We start from the raw sequence: 20048 nt of genomic DNA on the forward strand, positions 1-20048 counted from the left end.
GGGAGCGGTTAGTAAACGGGAGTGGTTAGTAAACGGTGGTGATAATCACGGTGTCTTGGTGTAGATTATTCATCCAGTATAGTAATGATCATGTTAGCTTGATAATCATAGGCACTATGTTAGCTCCTGTCATATCAAAGGAGCTAAAGTTTAAGTGAATATCCAGACCTGTGTTATTACTCACTCAATCCCTTTTTGCTGAACCATGAAATGGTCTCAGCCTATATTAGTCTATGTTACTTACTTACTTACTTACTTACCAACCATTTGGTCTGAAATGGACATATCTTTAAATCCCACAAAGGTATGAACCCCCAAGTGGTGTGAAATGAAAGAGAAAGAAGTAAAGAATATAATACAAAAACACAGGGGGTTCTACTCATAATAGTTTTAAAGTTGTGGTCCATTTTGTCTGAAAAATCATCAGAAGTCGCCCAATTGGGCTTCTATCACGGGTTTGCCAACTTTCTTTCAGATATAACAATTACTGCCTGTGCCGGGAGGCAGCTTGTCTGCTATTTTGATAACAAGCATATTGTTTCCAAGAAAGTGAAGTAAATATTGTGAAAATTCCCAAAGTATTATTAAAACAGTATCTTAACCACAGTATGGACCAAACTAGTCCCAAACAAAAATGTTTGGTAGACTCATAACCGGTGCGATCTTACCTTTCCGATGTTGATTAAGATACTTCTTGCATCGATCCCGAGATGCGGAAAAACCAATAGTCATTTTGTCCCACATAAATGAATAAATAACAAAAACCCCGATCCCCGGTGGACTCACCCAAAAGGTGACGTCACACCATATGATCGCCCTTATCCGACTTGGGATCCCCTACTCGGACCAAACTTGTAGGGGTGGCGGGGTCGGGATAATCAACATCGGAAAGGTAAGATCGCACCGGTTATGAGTCTACCAAACATTTTTGTTTGGGAGACTCATAACCGTTGCGATCTTACCTTTCCGATGTTGATTAAGATACTTCTTGCATCAACATCTGAAAGATCGATCTAGCAAGTAACCGACGGATGGAGGTACAAGATTGGTCAGCATCAGATCAGGGATCGGGAGCGGGTAACGATGGTTTTCGCGAGGTCAGAAATTATTTTCCCCCAACGGTCGGGAAACAAAAAAGACCACGCGATCACAGACATAAACCTCCTTACTTAATAAGTTTGGTGGTTAAGAATAGCGACACTGGTTCTTACCATGCTGAGTATTCTGTATAGTCTGAAAACCTGGTACCCGTACACCACCGTATTATGATCGCCGAACAATGTCCCGGTAAACCTCCCGCCCGTCTCTGATTACTAACGTAAGCGGAAGTATCGTAGAGAGAAGGGCGTAAGGTGGCTTCCGGGACACCGCCTGCTAGATCTCCTCAAGGGACAACCGAGCGGTATACCCAAGATGATGAGATAGCTCGTGTCGAGTGGGTCGTGGGGACGCGAAACCTTCGCGATCCCCGGACCCCACCAACACCTGGACCAGCCATTGCGACAGCGGCTGGACCGAAAAGGCTCTGTAAGGGTGATGAATGCGGTCGTGAGTCCTCGCAAGGCTTGTGTTCGGAAGAAATAGTGCTGCAGCGCCTTATCGGACACCCCAGCCTATCTTTGGCTTCTGCCGACCCTTGCCCATCCCTGGGGATTGGAGAGGGACGAATGTCGGTATGCACCGCGCCCGTTCAGTAGTCACGAGAACAGAGCGCCGAAACAGTGTCGCTCCAGTGTTTGTGAACACGGAAGCTAACCTCGAGCCCGTGTGCAACTCAGCACCGCCGTCCCGAAGCCAACGCCAAACCGGAAAGCCATCTTGAGAGTTACGTATTTTAAGCGCCGCTTTTGGACGGAAGGTCAAAAGGGTGACCCTTAAAGTAATCTAAGACTGTGTTGGGATCCCTTAGGAGGATCACTTTCCTTTTTGGTAGACACTCGTTGAACATACCGTCGAGGCGTAGACTAATAAGGTAACCATCGGCTATGATAGTCGACCCGTCTCGAAACCTCGGTGAATGGAGAGGACAGCTGACTTATAGCTGGCCCCAGTGGCCCGCTGAAGTCTTGCTTGGAACTTTTCTGTCAGAAACTCCGGAACTAGCAGCACAGAGGCTCTAAGCGGGAGAGCTATTTGTCTCATTGCACCAAGCGTAGTATGGAGCCAGACTCTGGCTATACGCACGGAGGGTAGACTTCCGTCTAGCCCGGCGATGAGAAAAACAGCTTCTGATGAAAAGTATCCTCCGCTGCGTGTTCCCTGGTAAGGGCCATGCAGCTAACTGCAGGTGCTCTAGTGATAGACTGGTACCTCCGCTCCGGGCATCCGGAGTAGATCTGGTACTGGGAGTGCCAGCGGCCTTGCCGCTAGCAGAATGACAATGCAGTCTTCCCACCCGATCTTGGCCACCACCCTCATGAGTAGTGAGATCGGAGGGACTGCATAAGCTGTCATCCTCCCCAGTCTATGGACAGAGCGCCCACGGTGAATGCTTGGGGTCCGTGACCCTTGAGCAGTACACCGGCAGTGGATGATTATGCGATGAGATGCGACCAGATCTTTCGAGGGGTGGTACATCCCTTGAAGATCGTCTGAGCGACTCTGCGGAGCAAGGGACCATTCTGCTGGTCCCGACACCTTCCTCGTGACAGATTGTGCGCGAGGATGCTGGTGACGCCAGCGATGTGTATCGCTCTCATCGTAATCTGCCTGAACTTGCACCACCCTATCAGGTGTCGTGCATGCAGGCTCAATCGTGGTGGCCCGGAGTCCCCTTGTCTGTTGGGGTAGGCTACCACGGTTGTGTTATCCGTCAGGACAACGGTATGTGATTCCATCGATCACCTCCTCGTAAGCGAGGAGGTTGATGTGAAACTCTGTCTCTATGGCCCCCATAGGCCCGAGACGGAGTCTCCGTGGATGTGGACCCCCAGCCCCGCTTTTGACGCTATGGTCGTCACTACGTGACATACCGGGGGTGCAGGAAACCTGACACCCTGGGTCAAATTGGGCTGATGGGTCCACCACCAGAGTTCCTCTCGCGCGATCTCCGACAACGGAACCGCGAGGGATATTGGGTGACGACTGGGCCTGCAAGCAGGCTAGAAGGTGTAGTTGGGTAAGCCTAACGTAGAAAGCGGCAGTACAGCACGAGGTCTACCATACTGGCCATTAGGCCTACCACCTTCATCCATGCCACAGCGGGTTTTGCCCGAGACTCGGCCAAGAGTCAGGCACACCGCACCATGTTCGTCACGCACTCTGTTGAGAGCACCGCGAACCCCTCCGTGAGGGTGATCTGGGCCCCTACAAACAGTGGTGACTGCGTCGGGACCACGCTGGACTTTTTTGAGCTGATCAAAAATCCAGGGTCCCGCACCCACGGACTATCAACCCCATGAGACCCGTAGTCTTCAGTGGAGTGCGTCCGTATATGAGCCAAACGTCCAGGTAGCAACTGATGTTGACACCCTGTGTGTGCTTCAGGTACGCTTGCCACCGCTCTGACCAAGAGTGTTAAACACCCTGGGAGAGATGGACAGGCGGATGGCGGTATCAAAACTGGTAATTTTGATCCTGTACCTAGAAGCGCAGATGCCTCCGATCTTGAGAGGCGATTGGCATATGCAGATAGGCGTCCGAGAGATCTAGCGATGCTGTTCCCATGCCCCTGATGGAGCAGGCTAGCACCGAGGCGAGAGTCCCCATTCTGAACCTCTGGGCCTGAAGAACGTGTTCAACAGCCTGCGGTTCCGGATGGGGCTCCTGTCGCCAGTCTTCCTTGGAGCCAATGGCTCCAAGATCACCCGTAGAACGGGGGTAGACCGGGACAATCGCCCGCCCGTGAGAAGCTGTGTGATCCCTGTCAGTAGTGCCCGACGCTGGGGGCCGTCTGACGGCACTACTGTGGACCTCTGAAATGTGCAGATGAATGTGGGGAGACTGGGTTGCCAGTCTGTAACCCCCACTCACCACTGACCATACCCAGGCGCTCAAAGAGATGGTTTCCCACCTCTGGGTGAAAGCCATAAGCGGTCGTCCACTGGGAGATCCCCTGTGGAAAAACCGCTGAGCCCCCAGGAATGCTCTGCCTAGCTTCCCTTGGAAGAGCGCTTGCTCTTCTTCGGGCTTGCCAGCTGTTCCTGTGCTACCCTTGCGCCTCCCAGAAATGGGTGCTGCAGAGGTAGTGGGCTCGGGTACTGTTGGTGGTGCACGGCCTGCTGAAGTCGGAGCTCCTACCCATGGTAAGGGCAGTTTCCGACCTCTTCAGAGTGCTCCCGTTGGTAGCTTCTTTGCACGGTCCTCCACCGTAGCGCAGAAGCATCCAAAGAGAAAAAGGACCCTGCCTTTCCATCGCGTTGAGCGATTGGAGTGGCAGGCCCCCCCCCCGGCACTGAGTGGACACCCTATGGGCTAGGCCCATGGAGCTCTCGTTGAGGCTAGCTGTTAGCACCGCTAATAGGCTCACCTCATGGAAGAGCTCAGATGTTGTCTGAGCGTGATACGCTTGCGACATCTGGGTCCCCTCGGATCCCCTCAGGTAGGTCCCGTGGTCCTCCCGCGTACACGCAGAGGAAGCGTGCAAGCACGCGCGCCATAGCTCTACTGAGCTCGACAGCCCACGATATCTACCCGTGAGGTTTGCGGGAATGAGAGTGTAGGCGTCCCCTGTGAGGAAGCAGCAGCTGAGCATCCTACTGAAAGGATCCCCTGGTCCTCCTCCATGGACTCCCCCTTAGGGGGTGTCCGGAGGAAGATCAGTGCTGTTGCTCCCCTCGCGGGGCAGCGGGGCAAGGAGACTGTAGTGATGTCACTACCGGACTCAGCTTCCGACTCCTTTCCCTCGCCCACAGTATCCGTATCATGCTCCGATGATGACGGTAACTGAGGACGGGCATCTGAAAGCGGGTAAGAAGGCATAACCACTGTGTGGCTCGCCGACTACCTGCCAGCAGAAGAGGGAGTACTCCCGCAAGACCCTGAGGTATCCGCCATGGCACCACTGGGTCCGCTTGCTCTCGTAGCCGTCGCCCTAGCGCTTAGCAGCACGGGCCTACCCTGATCAAGATCTGGGTTAGCCCCATGCCGGCTGGCCTGGTCAACAGCTGATGTTGGTACTGCGTGGCCATCGCTGGCGACACTTGCCACGGTGCTAGGCCGTGGAAGAAACACCCTGCGGCGGGTACCACGGGCATACCCGCCGACAGCTGACCCTGAAAGGATCCGCCACCAGGGTAACCCCATGGTACTGCAGTACCAGCACCGCCTCCCCTTGTTGCCACAGAGACTGTGGCGACTAAAGCGGTGCTGCGGTACCGGTGCGGTATCAGCGTGGGTACCCGTGAGGGTTCCCAACTGTGGACCGCTGTACCCTCGCCACACTGCGTTCCCTGTTTTGGGGGATCAAGCTGTGTGCTGGCGTGGTACCGCGCGGTACTAGCGTAGGTGCCCGTGAGGGCTCCCGGCTGTGTACCACTGTACCCATGCCTCACTGCGTTCCCCGCAAGGGGATCAAGCCGTGTATGGGTACCCGCTATACCGCTGTCCCTTGGCTAGAGGGAGCTTGCCTAGTACCACGGGTAGCTGAGCGTGCATACCCCGATCAATCACCTCGCCACCTGAATAGGCAGCGTCAATCAATGGAGCTATGCCCTGTTGATTTGACAGTGATCGATCAAGAGAGGGTAATTGACCCATTGACGGTAATGGATCACCCACGCTCCGCTGGCTCTCGAGGACATAAGTGGGTTGTTGATCAGCTAGGCTGTTCAAGCTACTTACTGTACCCTCTAGAGCTTCGCCCAAGGTCGCTGTGTGTGGCGGACCACTCACGGCAGCTATGGGCGGGTGCATAGCGGCTACCACTGAAGTCAAGCCGTAGCTCGTCTTTGTAGCTGCCACCGAATGCACCTGGGTCGCTGTCCCGTGAGAGACTGCGAGCCCAACCCCTGAATAATCGCCAGCCAGTCCCTGTGGACAGCCAGCAGCTATTCTAGGGCCCAGGGTATCACTCGGCGGTCCCGCCATGGAACGCTGCCGTGTGACAACCCCAGTTGGTTCTGCTAAGACTACACCCACAGCGTTAGCAGCGGTATCGTCTCTGCTGAACCCATGCATGCTAGGGTTCAACCCAGGCAAGCCGGGTACCCTTGCATGCTGCCCGTCGTTAGCTACTACTGTGGCTGTTTGAGCCTGTAGATATGCCTGCAACAGACGGGTGTCCTCCTGCTAAAAACCCGTGAGGATTTCCGCTAGAGGACTGGTATCCTCCTGCTACAAACCCGCTAGGGTTTTCGCTGGTGGTTACCGCTCTACTGCCTGCTACTTTGCTCCGACGTATAGTCAGTGCTTTCGCTGGCTGCTGAGCCTTTGGACGCGCTTAGCAGTCCCGAAGGAACCGCCTGCTTGTCCGGGGACCGGAGCCCCTTAAGCAGACCTGCCATGACCCATAGGGGCTGTCACAGCAGATCTACCGTGTCGACTGGTATCCTCCTGCTGCAAAACCCGCTAGGGTTTTCGCTGGTGGTTACCGCTCTGCTGCCTGCTACTTTGCTCCGACATATAGTCAGTGCTTTCGCTGGCTGCTGAGCCTTTGGACGCGCTTAGCAGTCCCGAAGGAACCGCCTGCTTGTCCGGGGACCGGAGCCCCTTAAGCAGACCTGCCATGACCCATAGGGGCTGTCACAGCAGAATCCACCGTGTCGACCTTACCAGTGCCCTTGGTAGATTTCTTCTTCGTCTTATGGCGATGACGGAGCCTATCCAAATCGTCAAGCTGGAACTCGGAGAGTCCTAAGCAAAAGAAAGACATCTAGAAGATCGTGAGCACTCCCTGTGGGTGAAACAGAGCGGGTGTGGGTCCCGCTCCGTCACCAGGGAAGGGCAAGCCCGACAGGGCCGAGGTGAAGCGAGGAGAAAAAAGGGAGGGGGGCACTACCCCCCCCCCCCCCAACACGCGACTCAAGCCCAGTAAGCAAACCTGAGCACGGAGGCTGGTCGCTAACGTTAGTGGTAAAGTAAGGACTGGCTAACTTTATTACTAAAATGTCAGACGGGTCCCTACCAATCCCCACCGTATGAATATCTGATTAACTCGCCTTTATTGGACGGTAATGAAGACATAACGATAGAGTAATCACCCTAACATAGCAACAATAACCTACCGTACATGAAATACAATGTGTATGTACAAACATCTATTGTAACTTACAGGCTGCAATGGTTGTTTTACGTGGGAAACAAAATGAATGGCGCCAACGAGCGGCCATTTTGAATTGCTCGTGTGTCCCGTATACAAACGGAGGCACGATATGTAGCTAAGTTTTGGATCGTTTTTGTCACTTTTTCGCCAGAAAATGCCGTCAAAACTATCCTCAGCCGAACAATACCGGTTTGGTTTTACCTAAGGTGTGAAACTACAACCGATATCTCGCCTTTGGTCGAGAAATTGATACACAGTGCTATGAACAATCGATAGGCACGTCTGTGTCAGTCGGAGACCAAGGAGGATAAGGGGCGATCATATGGTGTGACGTCACCTTTGGGTGAGTCCACCGGGGATCGGGTTTTTGTTATTTATTCATTTATGTGGGACAAAATGACTATTGGTTTTTTTCCGCATCTCGGGATCGATGCAAGAAGTATCTTAATCAACATCGGAAACGGTAAGATCGACCGGTGTACTGAGTCTGGACGTGTCTAAGATCGCCCACTATAGCCCATTTTGTGGTTAGTATTTAGATCACAGGAAATTACGGCGTCCCATGATGCATTTATGAAAATACACACTATAAGGGTATGGGATAAATGCTCTATAGTTGCCTCTGATTGTGCAATAATGGTGAACACTTGTGCGGTGGGGGTTTGGTGGTCAAATGTTATTCCTTCCCATGATGCATTTATGAAAATCAATACATACACACTATAAGGCTTCAAGGTAAATGCTATATAGTTTCTACCAACATTTTGAAATATAACCGATTGAGCTAAAACTTGGTACAAATAATCCTTGATCATAAGGGGATCATGAAACAGCATCTGAGGTCATCCAAGGTCAAATGTTAAAGCTGCTCCAATGGGGTTGTAACTCTGGGAAAACAATCCCCCGCACTTGGGGAGTATGAAACTGCGCTTTGAAACGGCAAAGGTCATCTGAAGTCAAAGGTCAGGTCAAATTTAAAGTTGCTCCGATTGGGCTGCAACTTGGAGAAAATGATCCCTGATACTTGGGTAGAATGAAACCGCCAAGGTCATGTGAGGTCAAAGGTCAGGTCAAATTTAATGTTCCTCCGATGGGGCTGTAACTGGGGAAAAACAATCTGCGGCATTTGGGAAGTATGAAACTTCAAAGGACATCTGAGGTCAAAAGTGAGGTCAAATTTAGAGTTGCTCCGATCGGGCATGGTTCAGCTATGGTGCGGTTACCGCTCTTGTTTGAAACAGCTCGTGACAAAATGATTGATTTCAACTTTATCCCAACAAACATAAAACGTTAAGGTTAGAAGAGGTTGCTAGAAAAGGTTTCAATTTCTGGTTATAATGGTATAAAACATGTAAGCAACACTGTTTAAAAGTTGCTGCAAAACATTTTAAGATGGGCCTATTATAGCCAGGATTTTTTTGCGGGGGCCGCAGAATTTCAAATCTGTCACCCAATAACCCCTTTTTCGATCAGCTTACACCCAATGATCCCCCGAAATGGCTTCAAAGCTTTTACTTTGACCAAGTTTCCAATTCTGATGGACACAACCCTGCACGGCGCGCGACACAATGGTGTTTCGTGGCCATTCAAAAAGGTGGCGGCAAAAACTTCCGAGTGTGCCCCTCCCCCCTTTCCTAGTGGATCCGCCACTGTCTCAGAGAAGCAGTCAGTCACGTATGTCACGTACACATACGTAGGCCTACGCGCAGTAAGCCAACATTTAGTGCGTCCATACCATGCGAGGCAATGCGCGTGAAACCATGGTGCCGTGTACGCGCAGGTGCGTGACTCGCCACTTACCGCGCGTGTTGGACACCGCTTGCATTTGACGCGTTTGCTGTCATAACCTGACCTGTAAGGTTATTGACCTCAACGGCCTAGCAACCGATAATTTTATTGTTATTTCCATAGTGACTGAATAGTTTCGCAAAAATGAACGTCAGATGGTTTAATGGCAATATGTACCCAATCAATGTACGAATAAATCAGAGCTGAAAGTCAAATAATCTCGGAGCCTATTCGCGAACAAGATTTAGTGACTTCCTTTTATTTATCTGTCACTTAAAGACCCTTCTACAAGTAAGCATGGTCAGGCCTTAGAAAGTCAATACATTGGGCTTAAGGGCTGGGGTATGAACGTTTGGACAGTATTTATTTTGGGACATTAGAGCACATCAGACATATCGAATTGCATTCTGAATACGAAGAATGTCATTCTGATATCAAATAATTTTGATTTTTTGAAATTGCAATTTAATACACATTTTATGGCAAATCATTAAAAATTGATATTTTGATATTTAACAGTACTTGAAGTAAACTTTATAAATCTGATGATTTATACTTAAAGTGTATGTAGGTGGGATGAAAAGCCGACGATCAATTGAAAATTTTGACCTTTCAGTATTGAAAATATGGATTTTTTTTCCCAAAACACAAAAAAAAAATTAGGTCTTTTTTGGGAAAAAATCCATATCTTCAATATGAAAGGTCAAAATTTTCAATTGACCGTCGGCTTTTCCTCCCTGCTACATACACTTTAAGAATATGTCATTAGATTTATATAATTTACTTCGAGGACTGTTATAATTTGTCATAAAATTTGTATTATATTGTGATTTTCAAAAAATGAAAATTATTTGATATCAAAAAGACATGCTTCGTATTCAGAATGCAATTCGATAGGTCTGAGGTGCTCTCATGGCCCACAAAAAATACTGTCGAAACGCAATAAACGCTAATTTTAGATCCCTTAACCCTCCTGCAAGTGGTTTTTTGGCTGTCAGATAGGAAATGAAGGAGGGAAAAAGGAGAGAAGATGAACAAAGAAGTGGGATGCATGCATACGCAGTGGTTTCGCTTTGTGCATTAATGTGCATATCAGGCATTTGATTATATGTTTCATTGCTGTTGGAATAGAAGACAATAGGGCTATTCAAGGAAAACATTTGACTTCTTCATGTGGCCTTTGGAGTAAATGATATACATGTACCTCCTTGTGTGAAAGAATCCCACAATAGGAATCTATGAAATGCATCAGTCAATCAATGTATCAATTTAAAGCACAGGTTAACTTTTGGCTAAATGTGTATTTGGCATTGATCGGATAATGTGATAGCATTGTCCGCCTACTTGGAGCTGTCACAGTGTATCAAACAGGATCAATGTTGATCCACTGACAAGCAGTGATTTCAATTTGTACCATTGACAATTCATTTCACACTTGGTAATTAGATCTTTCCGTATGATGGGTCATTTAAAGTAATAATGTGTGATTTGCATAATAAATAATTGATTCCTATTTAAATGTTAGTTTTCACTGATAACTACTGATTGCACTGTCCCCCTTTTAATTTTGAGCCATTAAAAACCCCAATCCATAATTGCACCTGCAATGAGAAGATAGAAGAGTCCTTTCGCAATCCAATAAATAGATTTAGAATTGATAATCCAGGGTGTAAAGCATATAAAACAGGTAGCAATCAGAAAAATATATTCTAATAAACTAAAAGCAGTTTGACATCAAATGATTCCTTTAGCCAAGTTATTAATTTCAATCAGCTACATTTATGTATTAACCCTAACCCTACCCATGGTTTTTTTTGCTATCAGAAGGGAAAGAAGAAACAAAAAAGGAGGGAAGATGAGGAGAAAAGTCACTTGGCACCCCCGGGATTCGAACCTGGGACCCCTTGCATGCCACACAGAAGATCCGCAGCATGTAGCCGCACAGGTGACGTTAACCCGGCCCATGATTCCCTGGGTATATGACTTGGACTGATTGCGTCATCAAGTCACATGGAATGCATGCACGCAGAGTGGTTTTAATAGTGAGCTTTAGTGAGACCTAGTTGGGTTAGGGTTAAGGGGGCCTAAGTCCAGGAAAAACATGCATATTAACTCTAACCCTACCCATGGTTTTTTTTGCTATCGGAAGGGAAAGAAGAAACGAAAAAGGAGGGAAGATGAGGAGAAAAGTCACTTGGCACCCCTGGGATTCGAACCTGGGACCCGCATGCCACGCATGCCACGCAGAAGATCCGCAGCATGTAGCCGCACAGGTGATGTTGACCCGGCCAACGATTCCCTGGGTATATATGACTTGGGCTGATTGCATCATCAAGTCACATGGAATGCATGCACGCAGAGTGGTTTTAATAGTGAGCTTTAGTGAGACCTAGTTGGGTTAGGGTTAAGGAACTGTTATTCTACCTGTGTGATTCGGAGCATTTGATTTTTTAAGTTACAACAAATTTGCTATGTCAATTGTCATTTTCCACTTGGTCCAGTTTGTGTGTTTGGAGCTGATTCTACTGAATGCATTAAAGCAAAATGTGTGATTTGCTCACAGTGACACCCTCAATTATTTGAGAATTTCTACTTTTTGCATGATTGTAATACCAAATGGTGTACTTAAATACTCTGTGAACAACTAAGCTTGTAATGCTGTAATTACAGCAAAATTGAGAGTTTTTATAATAAGCCAAATATACTGGTTCTATTCGCCATCCATCGTAATATGAGATTATCAAGTGCTTCTATCAAACTTAGTCGAACAGAATCATTGACATAAACTATGACTGCCTTACTGTACTACATATGCAGTTTTAGGCTATACGTCTTTATTTATATATGTCCATGCGTGAAGCTACGGGATGTTCAGTAGATTGACATTGACCTAAAGCCACGATTTCTCCGTGATACGGAAAAACGGAAAAATTCACGGAATTCGGGGTTTGCTCACAGAAATTTGAAAATGCCACAAAATAGTAAAAACTGTGTAAAATGTCTAATGTTTGTGTTGATTTGCAAAAGAAAACAAAGAAAAGTGATAATTTAGCAGACTTAATCAACCATTAAACAATCCATTCTAGCATTTATTCTAGGCCTACGATGCAAGGATCTGGCCGATACAGCTATCGGAAGTAGGCCTAAACACAAGACAATTGATGATGCTTAATTTTAATGGGGATGTTGAGGGGAGACTACAGTAAAAAGGTACATATAATAAGACAAATTAGACTTTTAAAAACATGCTTGTATTCACTTTTCAGTGCTTTATAATGTAAAACGGAAAATCACGGAATCGTCCAATTTGTAACACAGAATTTGAATTTTGTAACACGGACAAATCGTGGCTTTACATTGACCCAATATATGCGCATTGTAGTCTATCAGCTAGCATCAATGAAAATCATGTTGTTTTTCCATTTCTTACTCGCCAAAGCACTGGCCATGGGGGTTATAAAGCACTTTTTGTCCCATTTCCAAAAACAATTTCCTTGGTAAAAAATAATCACATTTTCCAACAAGGCGGTTCTCGAGCTACAAGTCTCACCTGCCTCCGCCAAAAACAGATGTACAAAAATAGGGATGGTGGTCCCATAAAGGGCATCTGAAGATATGGGTAGTGAACATCACACCCCTGATAACCCTGATATGACCTTTGACCTCCGGTTGACTTTTTTTCGTGGTATCTTACATATGTATATCAAGGATGATAAGCCCAATCGAACACATTTGGATACTTCACCTAATTTGAACTTTGACCGCAGGTAACCTGAGGTTGACTTATTCATGTTCCCCTCATATTAAGGATTCTTTGCACCAAGTTTAAGCACAATCAGGTTCATTTTACCATTTGACCTTTACCTCGGATGACCTCGGGTTGACTTTTTCATGTCCTCCTCCTCATATCCAGGATACTTCAAATGCACAAAGTTTCAGCACAATCCTGCCTATTTTAACATTTGACTATTGACTTTGGATGATCTGAGGTTGACTTTTTTAGGTTCCTCATATCAAGGATTCTTTTCATCAAGTTGAAGCCAGGTGGTGTATGACGTGCAGTCCCTAAATTCAGTAAATTTTCATCGTCAACCATGTAATTGAATGGGATTATTTTGAAATTTTAAAACGCTTGAAATATCACAAACAAATAGGCCTATGTTGATAAATAATATAAATACAAGCTAAAACCGTTGGGGTTCGATAATGAACCCCACAAAACTAACCGAGTATATGGAAAATGCCATACGGCCGGGCGGTTTCACGAGTTGCCGGCTCGATCATGTCATCCGCCGCCTGGTTGAAGCCCAATAGGGCCCATTTTAAGATTTGACCTGGATGACCAGAGGTTTACTTTTGCATGTTCCCCTCAAATCAATCATTCTTTACACCAAGTTTCAGCCCAATCGGGTCCATTTTATCATTTGACCTTTGACCTCAGGTTGACCTTGTCATGTTTCCTTCATAAGGATATCAAGGCACCAAGCCAATCAGAAACATTTTAACATTTGACCTTTGATCTTGGGTGACCTGAGGTTGACTTTTTCATGTTCCCCTCATCAAGCATACTTTCACTCAAGTTTCAGCCCAATTGGGCCCATTTTAACATTTGACCTTTGGTGACCTCAGGTTGACCTTTTCATGTTCCCCTTATATCAAGGATGAATTGCATCAAGTTTAAGCCCAATCAGGCTCATTTTAACATTTGACCTTTGACCTCAGGTAACTGAGTTTGACTTTTTCATGTTCCCCTCATATCATGGATACTTTGCCCCAAGTTTGACATAAAATTGGATTGATTGAGCCCATATTTATGGGTCGAGCTATGAGTTTTAAAATATTGGACGAGGCGTACTTGAGTCCAATATTTTAATTTCATAGCAAGGCCAAAAAATATTGGGCATAAAGCATCCAATTTTATCATTATAATGTGTTGGATCTAATATTTTCACACACTTGGGTTCATCCAAACATAATAATAAGCACAATCCGGCTCATTTTACCATTGGTCTTTGACCTCAGGTGACCTCAGGTTGACTTTTTCATGTTCCCGTCATATCAAGGATACTTTGTACCATGTTTCAGCAAAATCCAGCCATTTTAACATTGACATTTGACCTCTGGTGACCTGAGGTTGACTTTTTCAGGTTGCCCCTAATATCATGGATATTTTTTGAAATTTTTTATCTTTTTACCATTTTCCAAAAAAAAAAAAAGCGCAGTGATTTATAGTGCGCACGCACAGGCACAACGCCTAGACGTTGATCCACAAGCCTCAGCACACTTTACAGCACCGAAAATGTTATGAACTTTTCATTTGATATTTTGTATTATCATTCTCAGCGTCTACACAAGTAAAACACTGCTGAACTTAAAAATGCAGTTAATATTTTAAGTCTACCAGATATGTACAAGTCAAATAAAGTGGTTGAAACTCTGTGGTCAATGAGTGTTTTACATACATTAAAAACAAACTTGTACTTCACATTATTATACTTTTGGTACTTGGGGGGAAAAAATAAAACAAAAACAAACAAAAAACTTTTGCCGACTGACTGAAAGTGATCTACATGTATGGGCAAGCAAGCAAATTTTTTTTGCCTCACACTGATCATGTACCAGTCACTTTAGCAGTTACATAAATGTATACTGTGATTTCACTGATTTGGTTGTAATTTTGTCCCCTTTATTGATCAAGAAAAAAAGTATGAAGTGCTATAAAAGTATTATTCAATTCCCTTTTCATGTCAAGAACATTGACAATTTGATGATTTCAATGTTGACAATGTTAGTAGATTGAAAACACAGATAATTCAATGATTGAAAAACATTTGATATTTTTCCAATACATTGTAATATTGCAACACCGTAAAATGTAGTCCTTCGGCAAGGTTCTTCAGCGGTCTGATGATTTGATAAACACAAAAGTAGGGTTCCGATTGGCTAAATGAATCATGACTACAGGCCTAGAAATCTGTGGGAGTGCAGGCGAATCCATTTGGATTCTCGCTGCACAATGATTGAAACTCTGGCGAACAAAAGATCGGCTCGCAACCGATGGCTGTTTTTGCATAAATTAAAATGCCCTCTCAAATCAGTATTACCGTATTGTACAAATTATTAATGATTTTAAAGTAAATTATTCCATAATTCGCCATAATTTGGGGATTCGGTTGCTTAAAAAATGGAGTATAAATAGTCAAACCGGGAGTCAAACTTGGTACATATTTTTTTCTTTCTGTAAACTGCCAGTGCACTACGCGAATCCATATGGATTCGCCCGGTTGATGTTTTACGAGAATCTTTGCGCAAATCGATTCGTGGATTTGCGTCGGATTTCTGACCCTGGACTAACTTCGGCACCTCATACGCATGCCGCTCAAGCTACAGAGCATCGCATGACCCAGGTGTGACCTAGTTCCTTAGTTTTACACGATAATTAGGAAGAGCAGATGTACACTACTGAAGGACTTTACCGAACACTATACGGCCATTTTTCAGATGGTATAAAAATCTCTGCTGAAATAAGTGGGGGATGAGGGTGGATCGCAAAGTGCCTAAGTTACCTTTTACCTAGTTCACCACGTAAACTTGTATGGCTCAAAATTCGGACCGCTCGCCATTAAGGGGGTACTACACCCCTGCCCAATTTTGTGCCCATTTTTGCATTTTTCTCAAAAATTTTAGATCATTGGTGACAACTTAGATATGTATAATATAGGGGCAAGGACTACAACTACTGCACTGGAAATTTTATTTTAACACAAACAGCACTTGTGGAGTTACAGTCGAAAATGAGGAAAACCAATATTTGATCAATAAATCAATAACTACTTGCCTTGAGTTGCTGAATTTTCAGTGCAGTAGTTGTAGTCCTTGCCCCTATAATATACATATCTTACTTGTCACCAATGCGCTATAATTTTTGAGAAAAATGCAAAAATAGGCACAAAATTGGCCAGGGGTGTAGTACCCCCTTAAGTTTACTGCTTTCTGTGTTTTGAAATTTGTTGACGTTTTTAACGATCCCCGATTCCCGGTCGATTATTTTAGCTGTGTCACGTCACATGCATGACGCTAGTGGGTACCAACCAAACTTCAGAAAAAAAAAAACTCGATCGCCGATAACGATGTGATATGGGACTTACATAGGATTACACAGAGATATTTCTTGCCAAAATTTGACCATTTCTAGGCAAGTTGGCCCTACTTTGTTTTGCGTTATGTGAAAAAGGACAGTCTTAAGTAAGTACAAGTGCAACGCTTTTGATGTTTTGATGTTTCGGGAGACTGGGAGGGATCATAATAAAATAATGATGGAGCCTATTCTTGACTGTGTAATATTCCTTCATCACATTGCCGTACGGTAACAGTCTTATACGATGGACAGATAGTATCAGCTTGTGAATGAGGACATCGTATAAGTTCCTTGTACTACCTTTTACCAAAATGTATGATACCACACAAGTGTCAACAACATTTAGGCATGCTAGTTGAATTCAAATTTGCCATCAAATTGCATCATTTTATATATCAAATTAAAGCCCTTGAGTAAACTAAGATAAAACTGAAAACCTTTTTTTCATAGCACTTTCCGTAGCAAAGTTAAATCTTGTCAAAGATTGACTTTCATCAAAAAGATTCAGCTAGCAAAATTCCCCAAAACGGCATTTCGGGGGTGTTTCTAGATCTTAGTCTCATGGCGATAGCAGCTTTTTTAATGGAACTGCTATCAAAATCCTCTAAAATTCCATGTGCGACTTGATTATCACCATAAAAAATCATATATTTGGGTCAAGTGAAGTATAGAAAACATATTTATGTAGGTTTCCTTCACCGACCTATTCTCGAAAAAAATTCAAATTTCTATGTGAATATGCATTGTGTTGGGGCCCCGGTCTCGGCGAATTCGCTGACTAGTAAATGTGTTAACTAAGGTTTGCCTAGGTTACCTACAACATTTTTACAAAGTCATAGGACTTCATGTCATTGGACATCATTGATTACCGTATTCATTAAATTTAATATCGATTATTCTTACCCTTTCCGTCCCCACACTTGCTCTCCTGGTCGTGGCCTTCTTAATGGTCGCACAATATGTGACATTTGTGCATCACGTTCATCATACTGATCATACACCTCTCCATTTCTTACTTGTTTATGGGCCCTATTCAATGTTGGCAAACTGGTGAACTGATGAAAAGTAAACAACACACACACAGCAAGTGCAGTCAATGCTAAAAGTGACAATCGCTTTCGGAAATTCATTTTTGTTTCTTTAATCTACCGAATGATTCATGATACTTGGACATACATATCTGTTACTGTGTAACATAAACTATAAAACGTTTGACATCATGTTGGCTCCATTCAGCACGAGTCATTTTCCACTCAAATCGCATCGGACTTTCCAGGAAAACTTTGCTTGTTGATGTTGTAGAAGTTCTGGTGCTGTCACTGTTTCTAGTTCTTGTATCACTCAATAAATACAAACAATAACAGATTTGCGATAAATATTATTTTAAATAATATACTTTTATATTGGGTATTTTAATTTATATACCATAAACTGATTTTGAATATTTTTGTCCATTATTTATCTCAATTTTTCTTAAAATATTAGTATAATATTTTTAAATATAAAACACATCAACCAATCAATTAACCTTTGACCCACCTGTAACTAAAAAAGTTTAGAATACAGAGAGGGCGCTAGTTACATTCCCTGACTAGAGCAGGGGGTAGGATTAGCTAGGGTAGGATCAAAGACCGGCCCCTTTGCAATGAGAAAAAGAGAATCACCATTCCTGTATCATCATAAAACAGTAAAAACAGTCAAAAAAAATTTGTATTGTGTACCGGTAATTGATGCATTCTTTTGATTTCACGAAGAAACTCCTGATAAACTTGATGCTATCACTGGTGTGTTACATGTAAAGCCCTCTTCCCTAGTAGGCCTAAAAGTGGCACAAGTGATTTTACCCTTTCGCCTTTAACTAAACATATCTCGAGATTAAAACAAGTAAATTGATCAGAACAAACGGATTTTGAGAGCTAAGACTACGCCCTTGACGTTGATGTAGGCCCTAAGGGAGTGTTCAGAAATACTTTGGTGGGGGGGGGGCTGGTAAAAAGGGAGGGGGGCCAAAAAAGTTTTGGACCTTAAAAGAGGGGGGACTAAAAAGTTTTAGGTGGTAGGAAAGGGGGGGGGCCCAAAAAAGTTTTCCACTTTAAAAACCCAAAATTTCCGCTCGCCTCGCGCGCATTGAGACCCTCTATATCACTTTTAACATGGGCAAGTTTGGGTTTTCAGTGTTTTTGTTTGAAAAAATGATGGCACTTAGTCAGTGTACACATATCTATTAATTAATATAACATTAAAGATGTTCAACATCTGGGATGGTCTAAGAAATACTGGCACTTTTTATCATAGAATTTTATATCTCTTCAAAGTAGGCTACAAACATGATTATGTAGGCCTACCAATCTGATCAAAATACAACTAAATCAAGAAAATATTGCAAATAAATAGTTTACTATTTCTCATCGCAAAATTATTTTGTACACATAGGCCTATGGGTAGATTTACCATAGGGCAGAGTGGGCACAGGCCCAGGTGCCACGGTCTTTGGGGGCCAAAACTGATACCTGTGTACATTTGCATGACCAAATTAATCTCAAATTTGACCATTTTAACTTTTTGCATGAATTAGTTCCAATTTTAACAATAATTATTTGACCATTCAAGCTTCAATATGGCCAAAGTTTTTGTGCGGTTCGCGCGCATTTGTACTATCATAATAGCCACAGAACCAAATTATTTGCTGATGTGCCTATGAACCTCCAAATAAATCCTCTATTTCATAACCCTGTAAAATCAGATAAACACCCTGATTTGGGAGTTGGGACAAATCTAAATTAAGTATAAAATGAAAATTTCATTGTGCTTGTAGGCCTATTTCATGCGCAATTGTCCCACCGGGAATATTTCAAACATTTGCCTCCCTCAATGACATGTGACCCAGATACCATGCCACTTGAAACAACATTATTAAGTATAATGTTTGTTGTGCGATAATGGGTAATTTGAGTTAGACCAGCCCCCCCTACCAAAGTATTAATGAACTAAGCACAGAAGCATTACGGTATGTCACAACGGTATTTTCTAATTGCCAGAGAGGGCGCTTGTCACTTGCACAATTTTTTTAGACAGGCTGCAGCGCAGCGAGCAGGAAAATTTGCATATTAAAGCGTTAATGTACTGTTTTCCTAAGCCTTTTTAGAGCGTTTTATTTAAAAGGCGCCCCATGAATCTGTGCCAAAAATCGCTTGCTTGCCCCCCCCCTTCGGATAATAATAGTAAGTGGGGATTGTGGCATGTAATGTGGACAGCAGGATATCATCATTTGATCCCGGGGTGAAGGGGGGGGGGTGGACCCCAATATTTTGCCAGGGGGTCCGGGGTCCATACAATTTGTACCATTAACTTAGGCCTGTTCTGTCGCCATGATAGGGCATAGGCCTAGGCCTACTTCAAGAAATTTTACCAACCCCGCGCCCATCCCCCAGTGTCAAACAGAAATCGACGCCACTGCATGGTACCCGTAGGTATCATGATAAACCCGTGCACATGCTGAAGCTGAATAGCGCCGCTGCTTAAAACATCTTGGAACAAATTCAGCAGGAAGTATGCAATATTTGCCAATTTTAGAATAAAACCGAAATTGATCAAAATATGAACACTGAATGCGCGAAACAAAAGAAAAATTGCGATTTGTCGGCTAAAATGGCCAAATACTATAAACCAATGTTAACGCAAATTTGGTCAGAAACATTCCTCAATTGACTTTTTAAAAGCGGTCTTGCCCTCATTGAGATCGAGAAATGTGCCCGCTACTGGCTAGTTTTAAGGACCATAAAAGATAGCCATAGCCTACCTTATAAAGGGCTCGTAAAGATAGATGAAAAGAGACCCTAGTTGGCCCGAGAGACCTTAAATGGGCCCATATGAAAAAGCAAAGAAAAGAGACCTTAGCGGGCCCGTAAAAAGAGCAAAGAA

The 20048-nt window shown here is 44.3% G+C and overlaps 1 protein-coding gene across 1 annotated transcript in view; it reads right to left on the reverse strand.

The window, feature by feature from the left end:
- Positions 1-17450, reverse strand: part of LOC140166819 (extracellular serine/threonine protein kinase FAM20C-like) — a 37816-nt gene extending 20366 nt beyond the window's left edge. The window contains exon 1 of the mRNA XM_072190310.1: positions 17031-17450. Coding sequence (XP_072046411.1) covers positions 17031-17257 — 227 coding nt within the window. The 5' untranslated portion in view covers positions 17258-17450. The remainder of the gene's footprint in view (positions 1-17030) is intronic.
- Positions 17451-20048: the final 2598 nt, after the last annotated feature.

This window comes from Amphiura filiformis, chromosome 1 (assembly GCF_039555335.1).
Source record: "Amphiura filiformis chromosome 1, Afil_fr2py, whole genome shotgun sequence".
Classification (NCBI taxonomy): Eukaryota; Metazoa; Echinodermata; class Ophiuroidea; order Amphilepidida; family Amphiuridae; genus Amphiura; species Amphiura filiformis.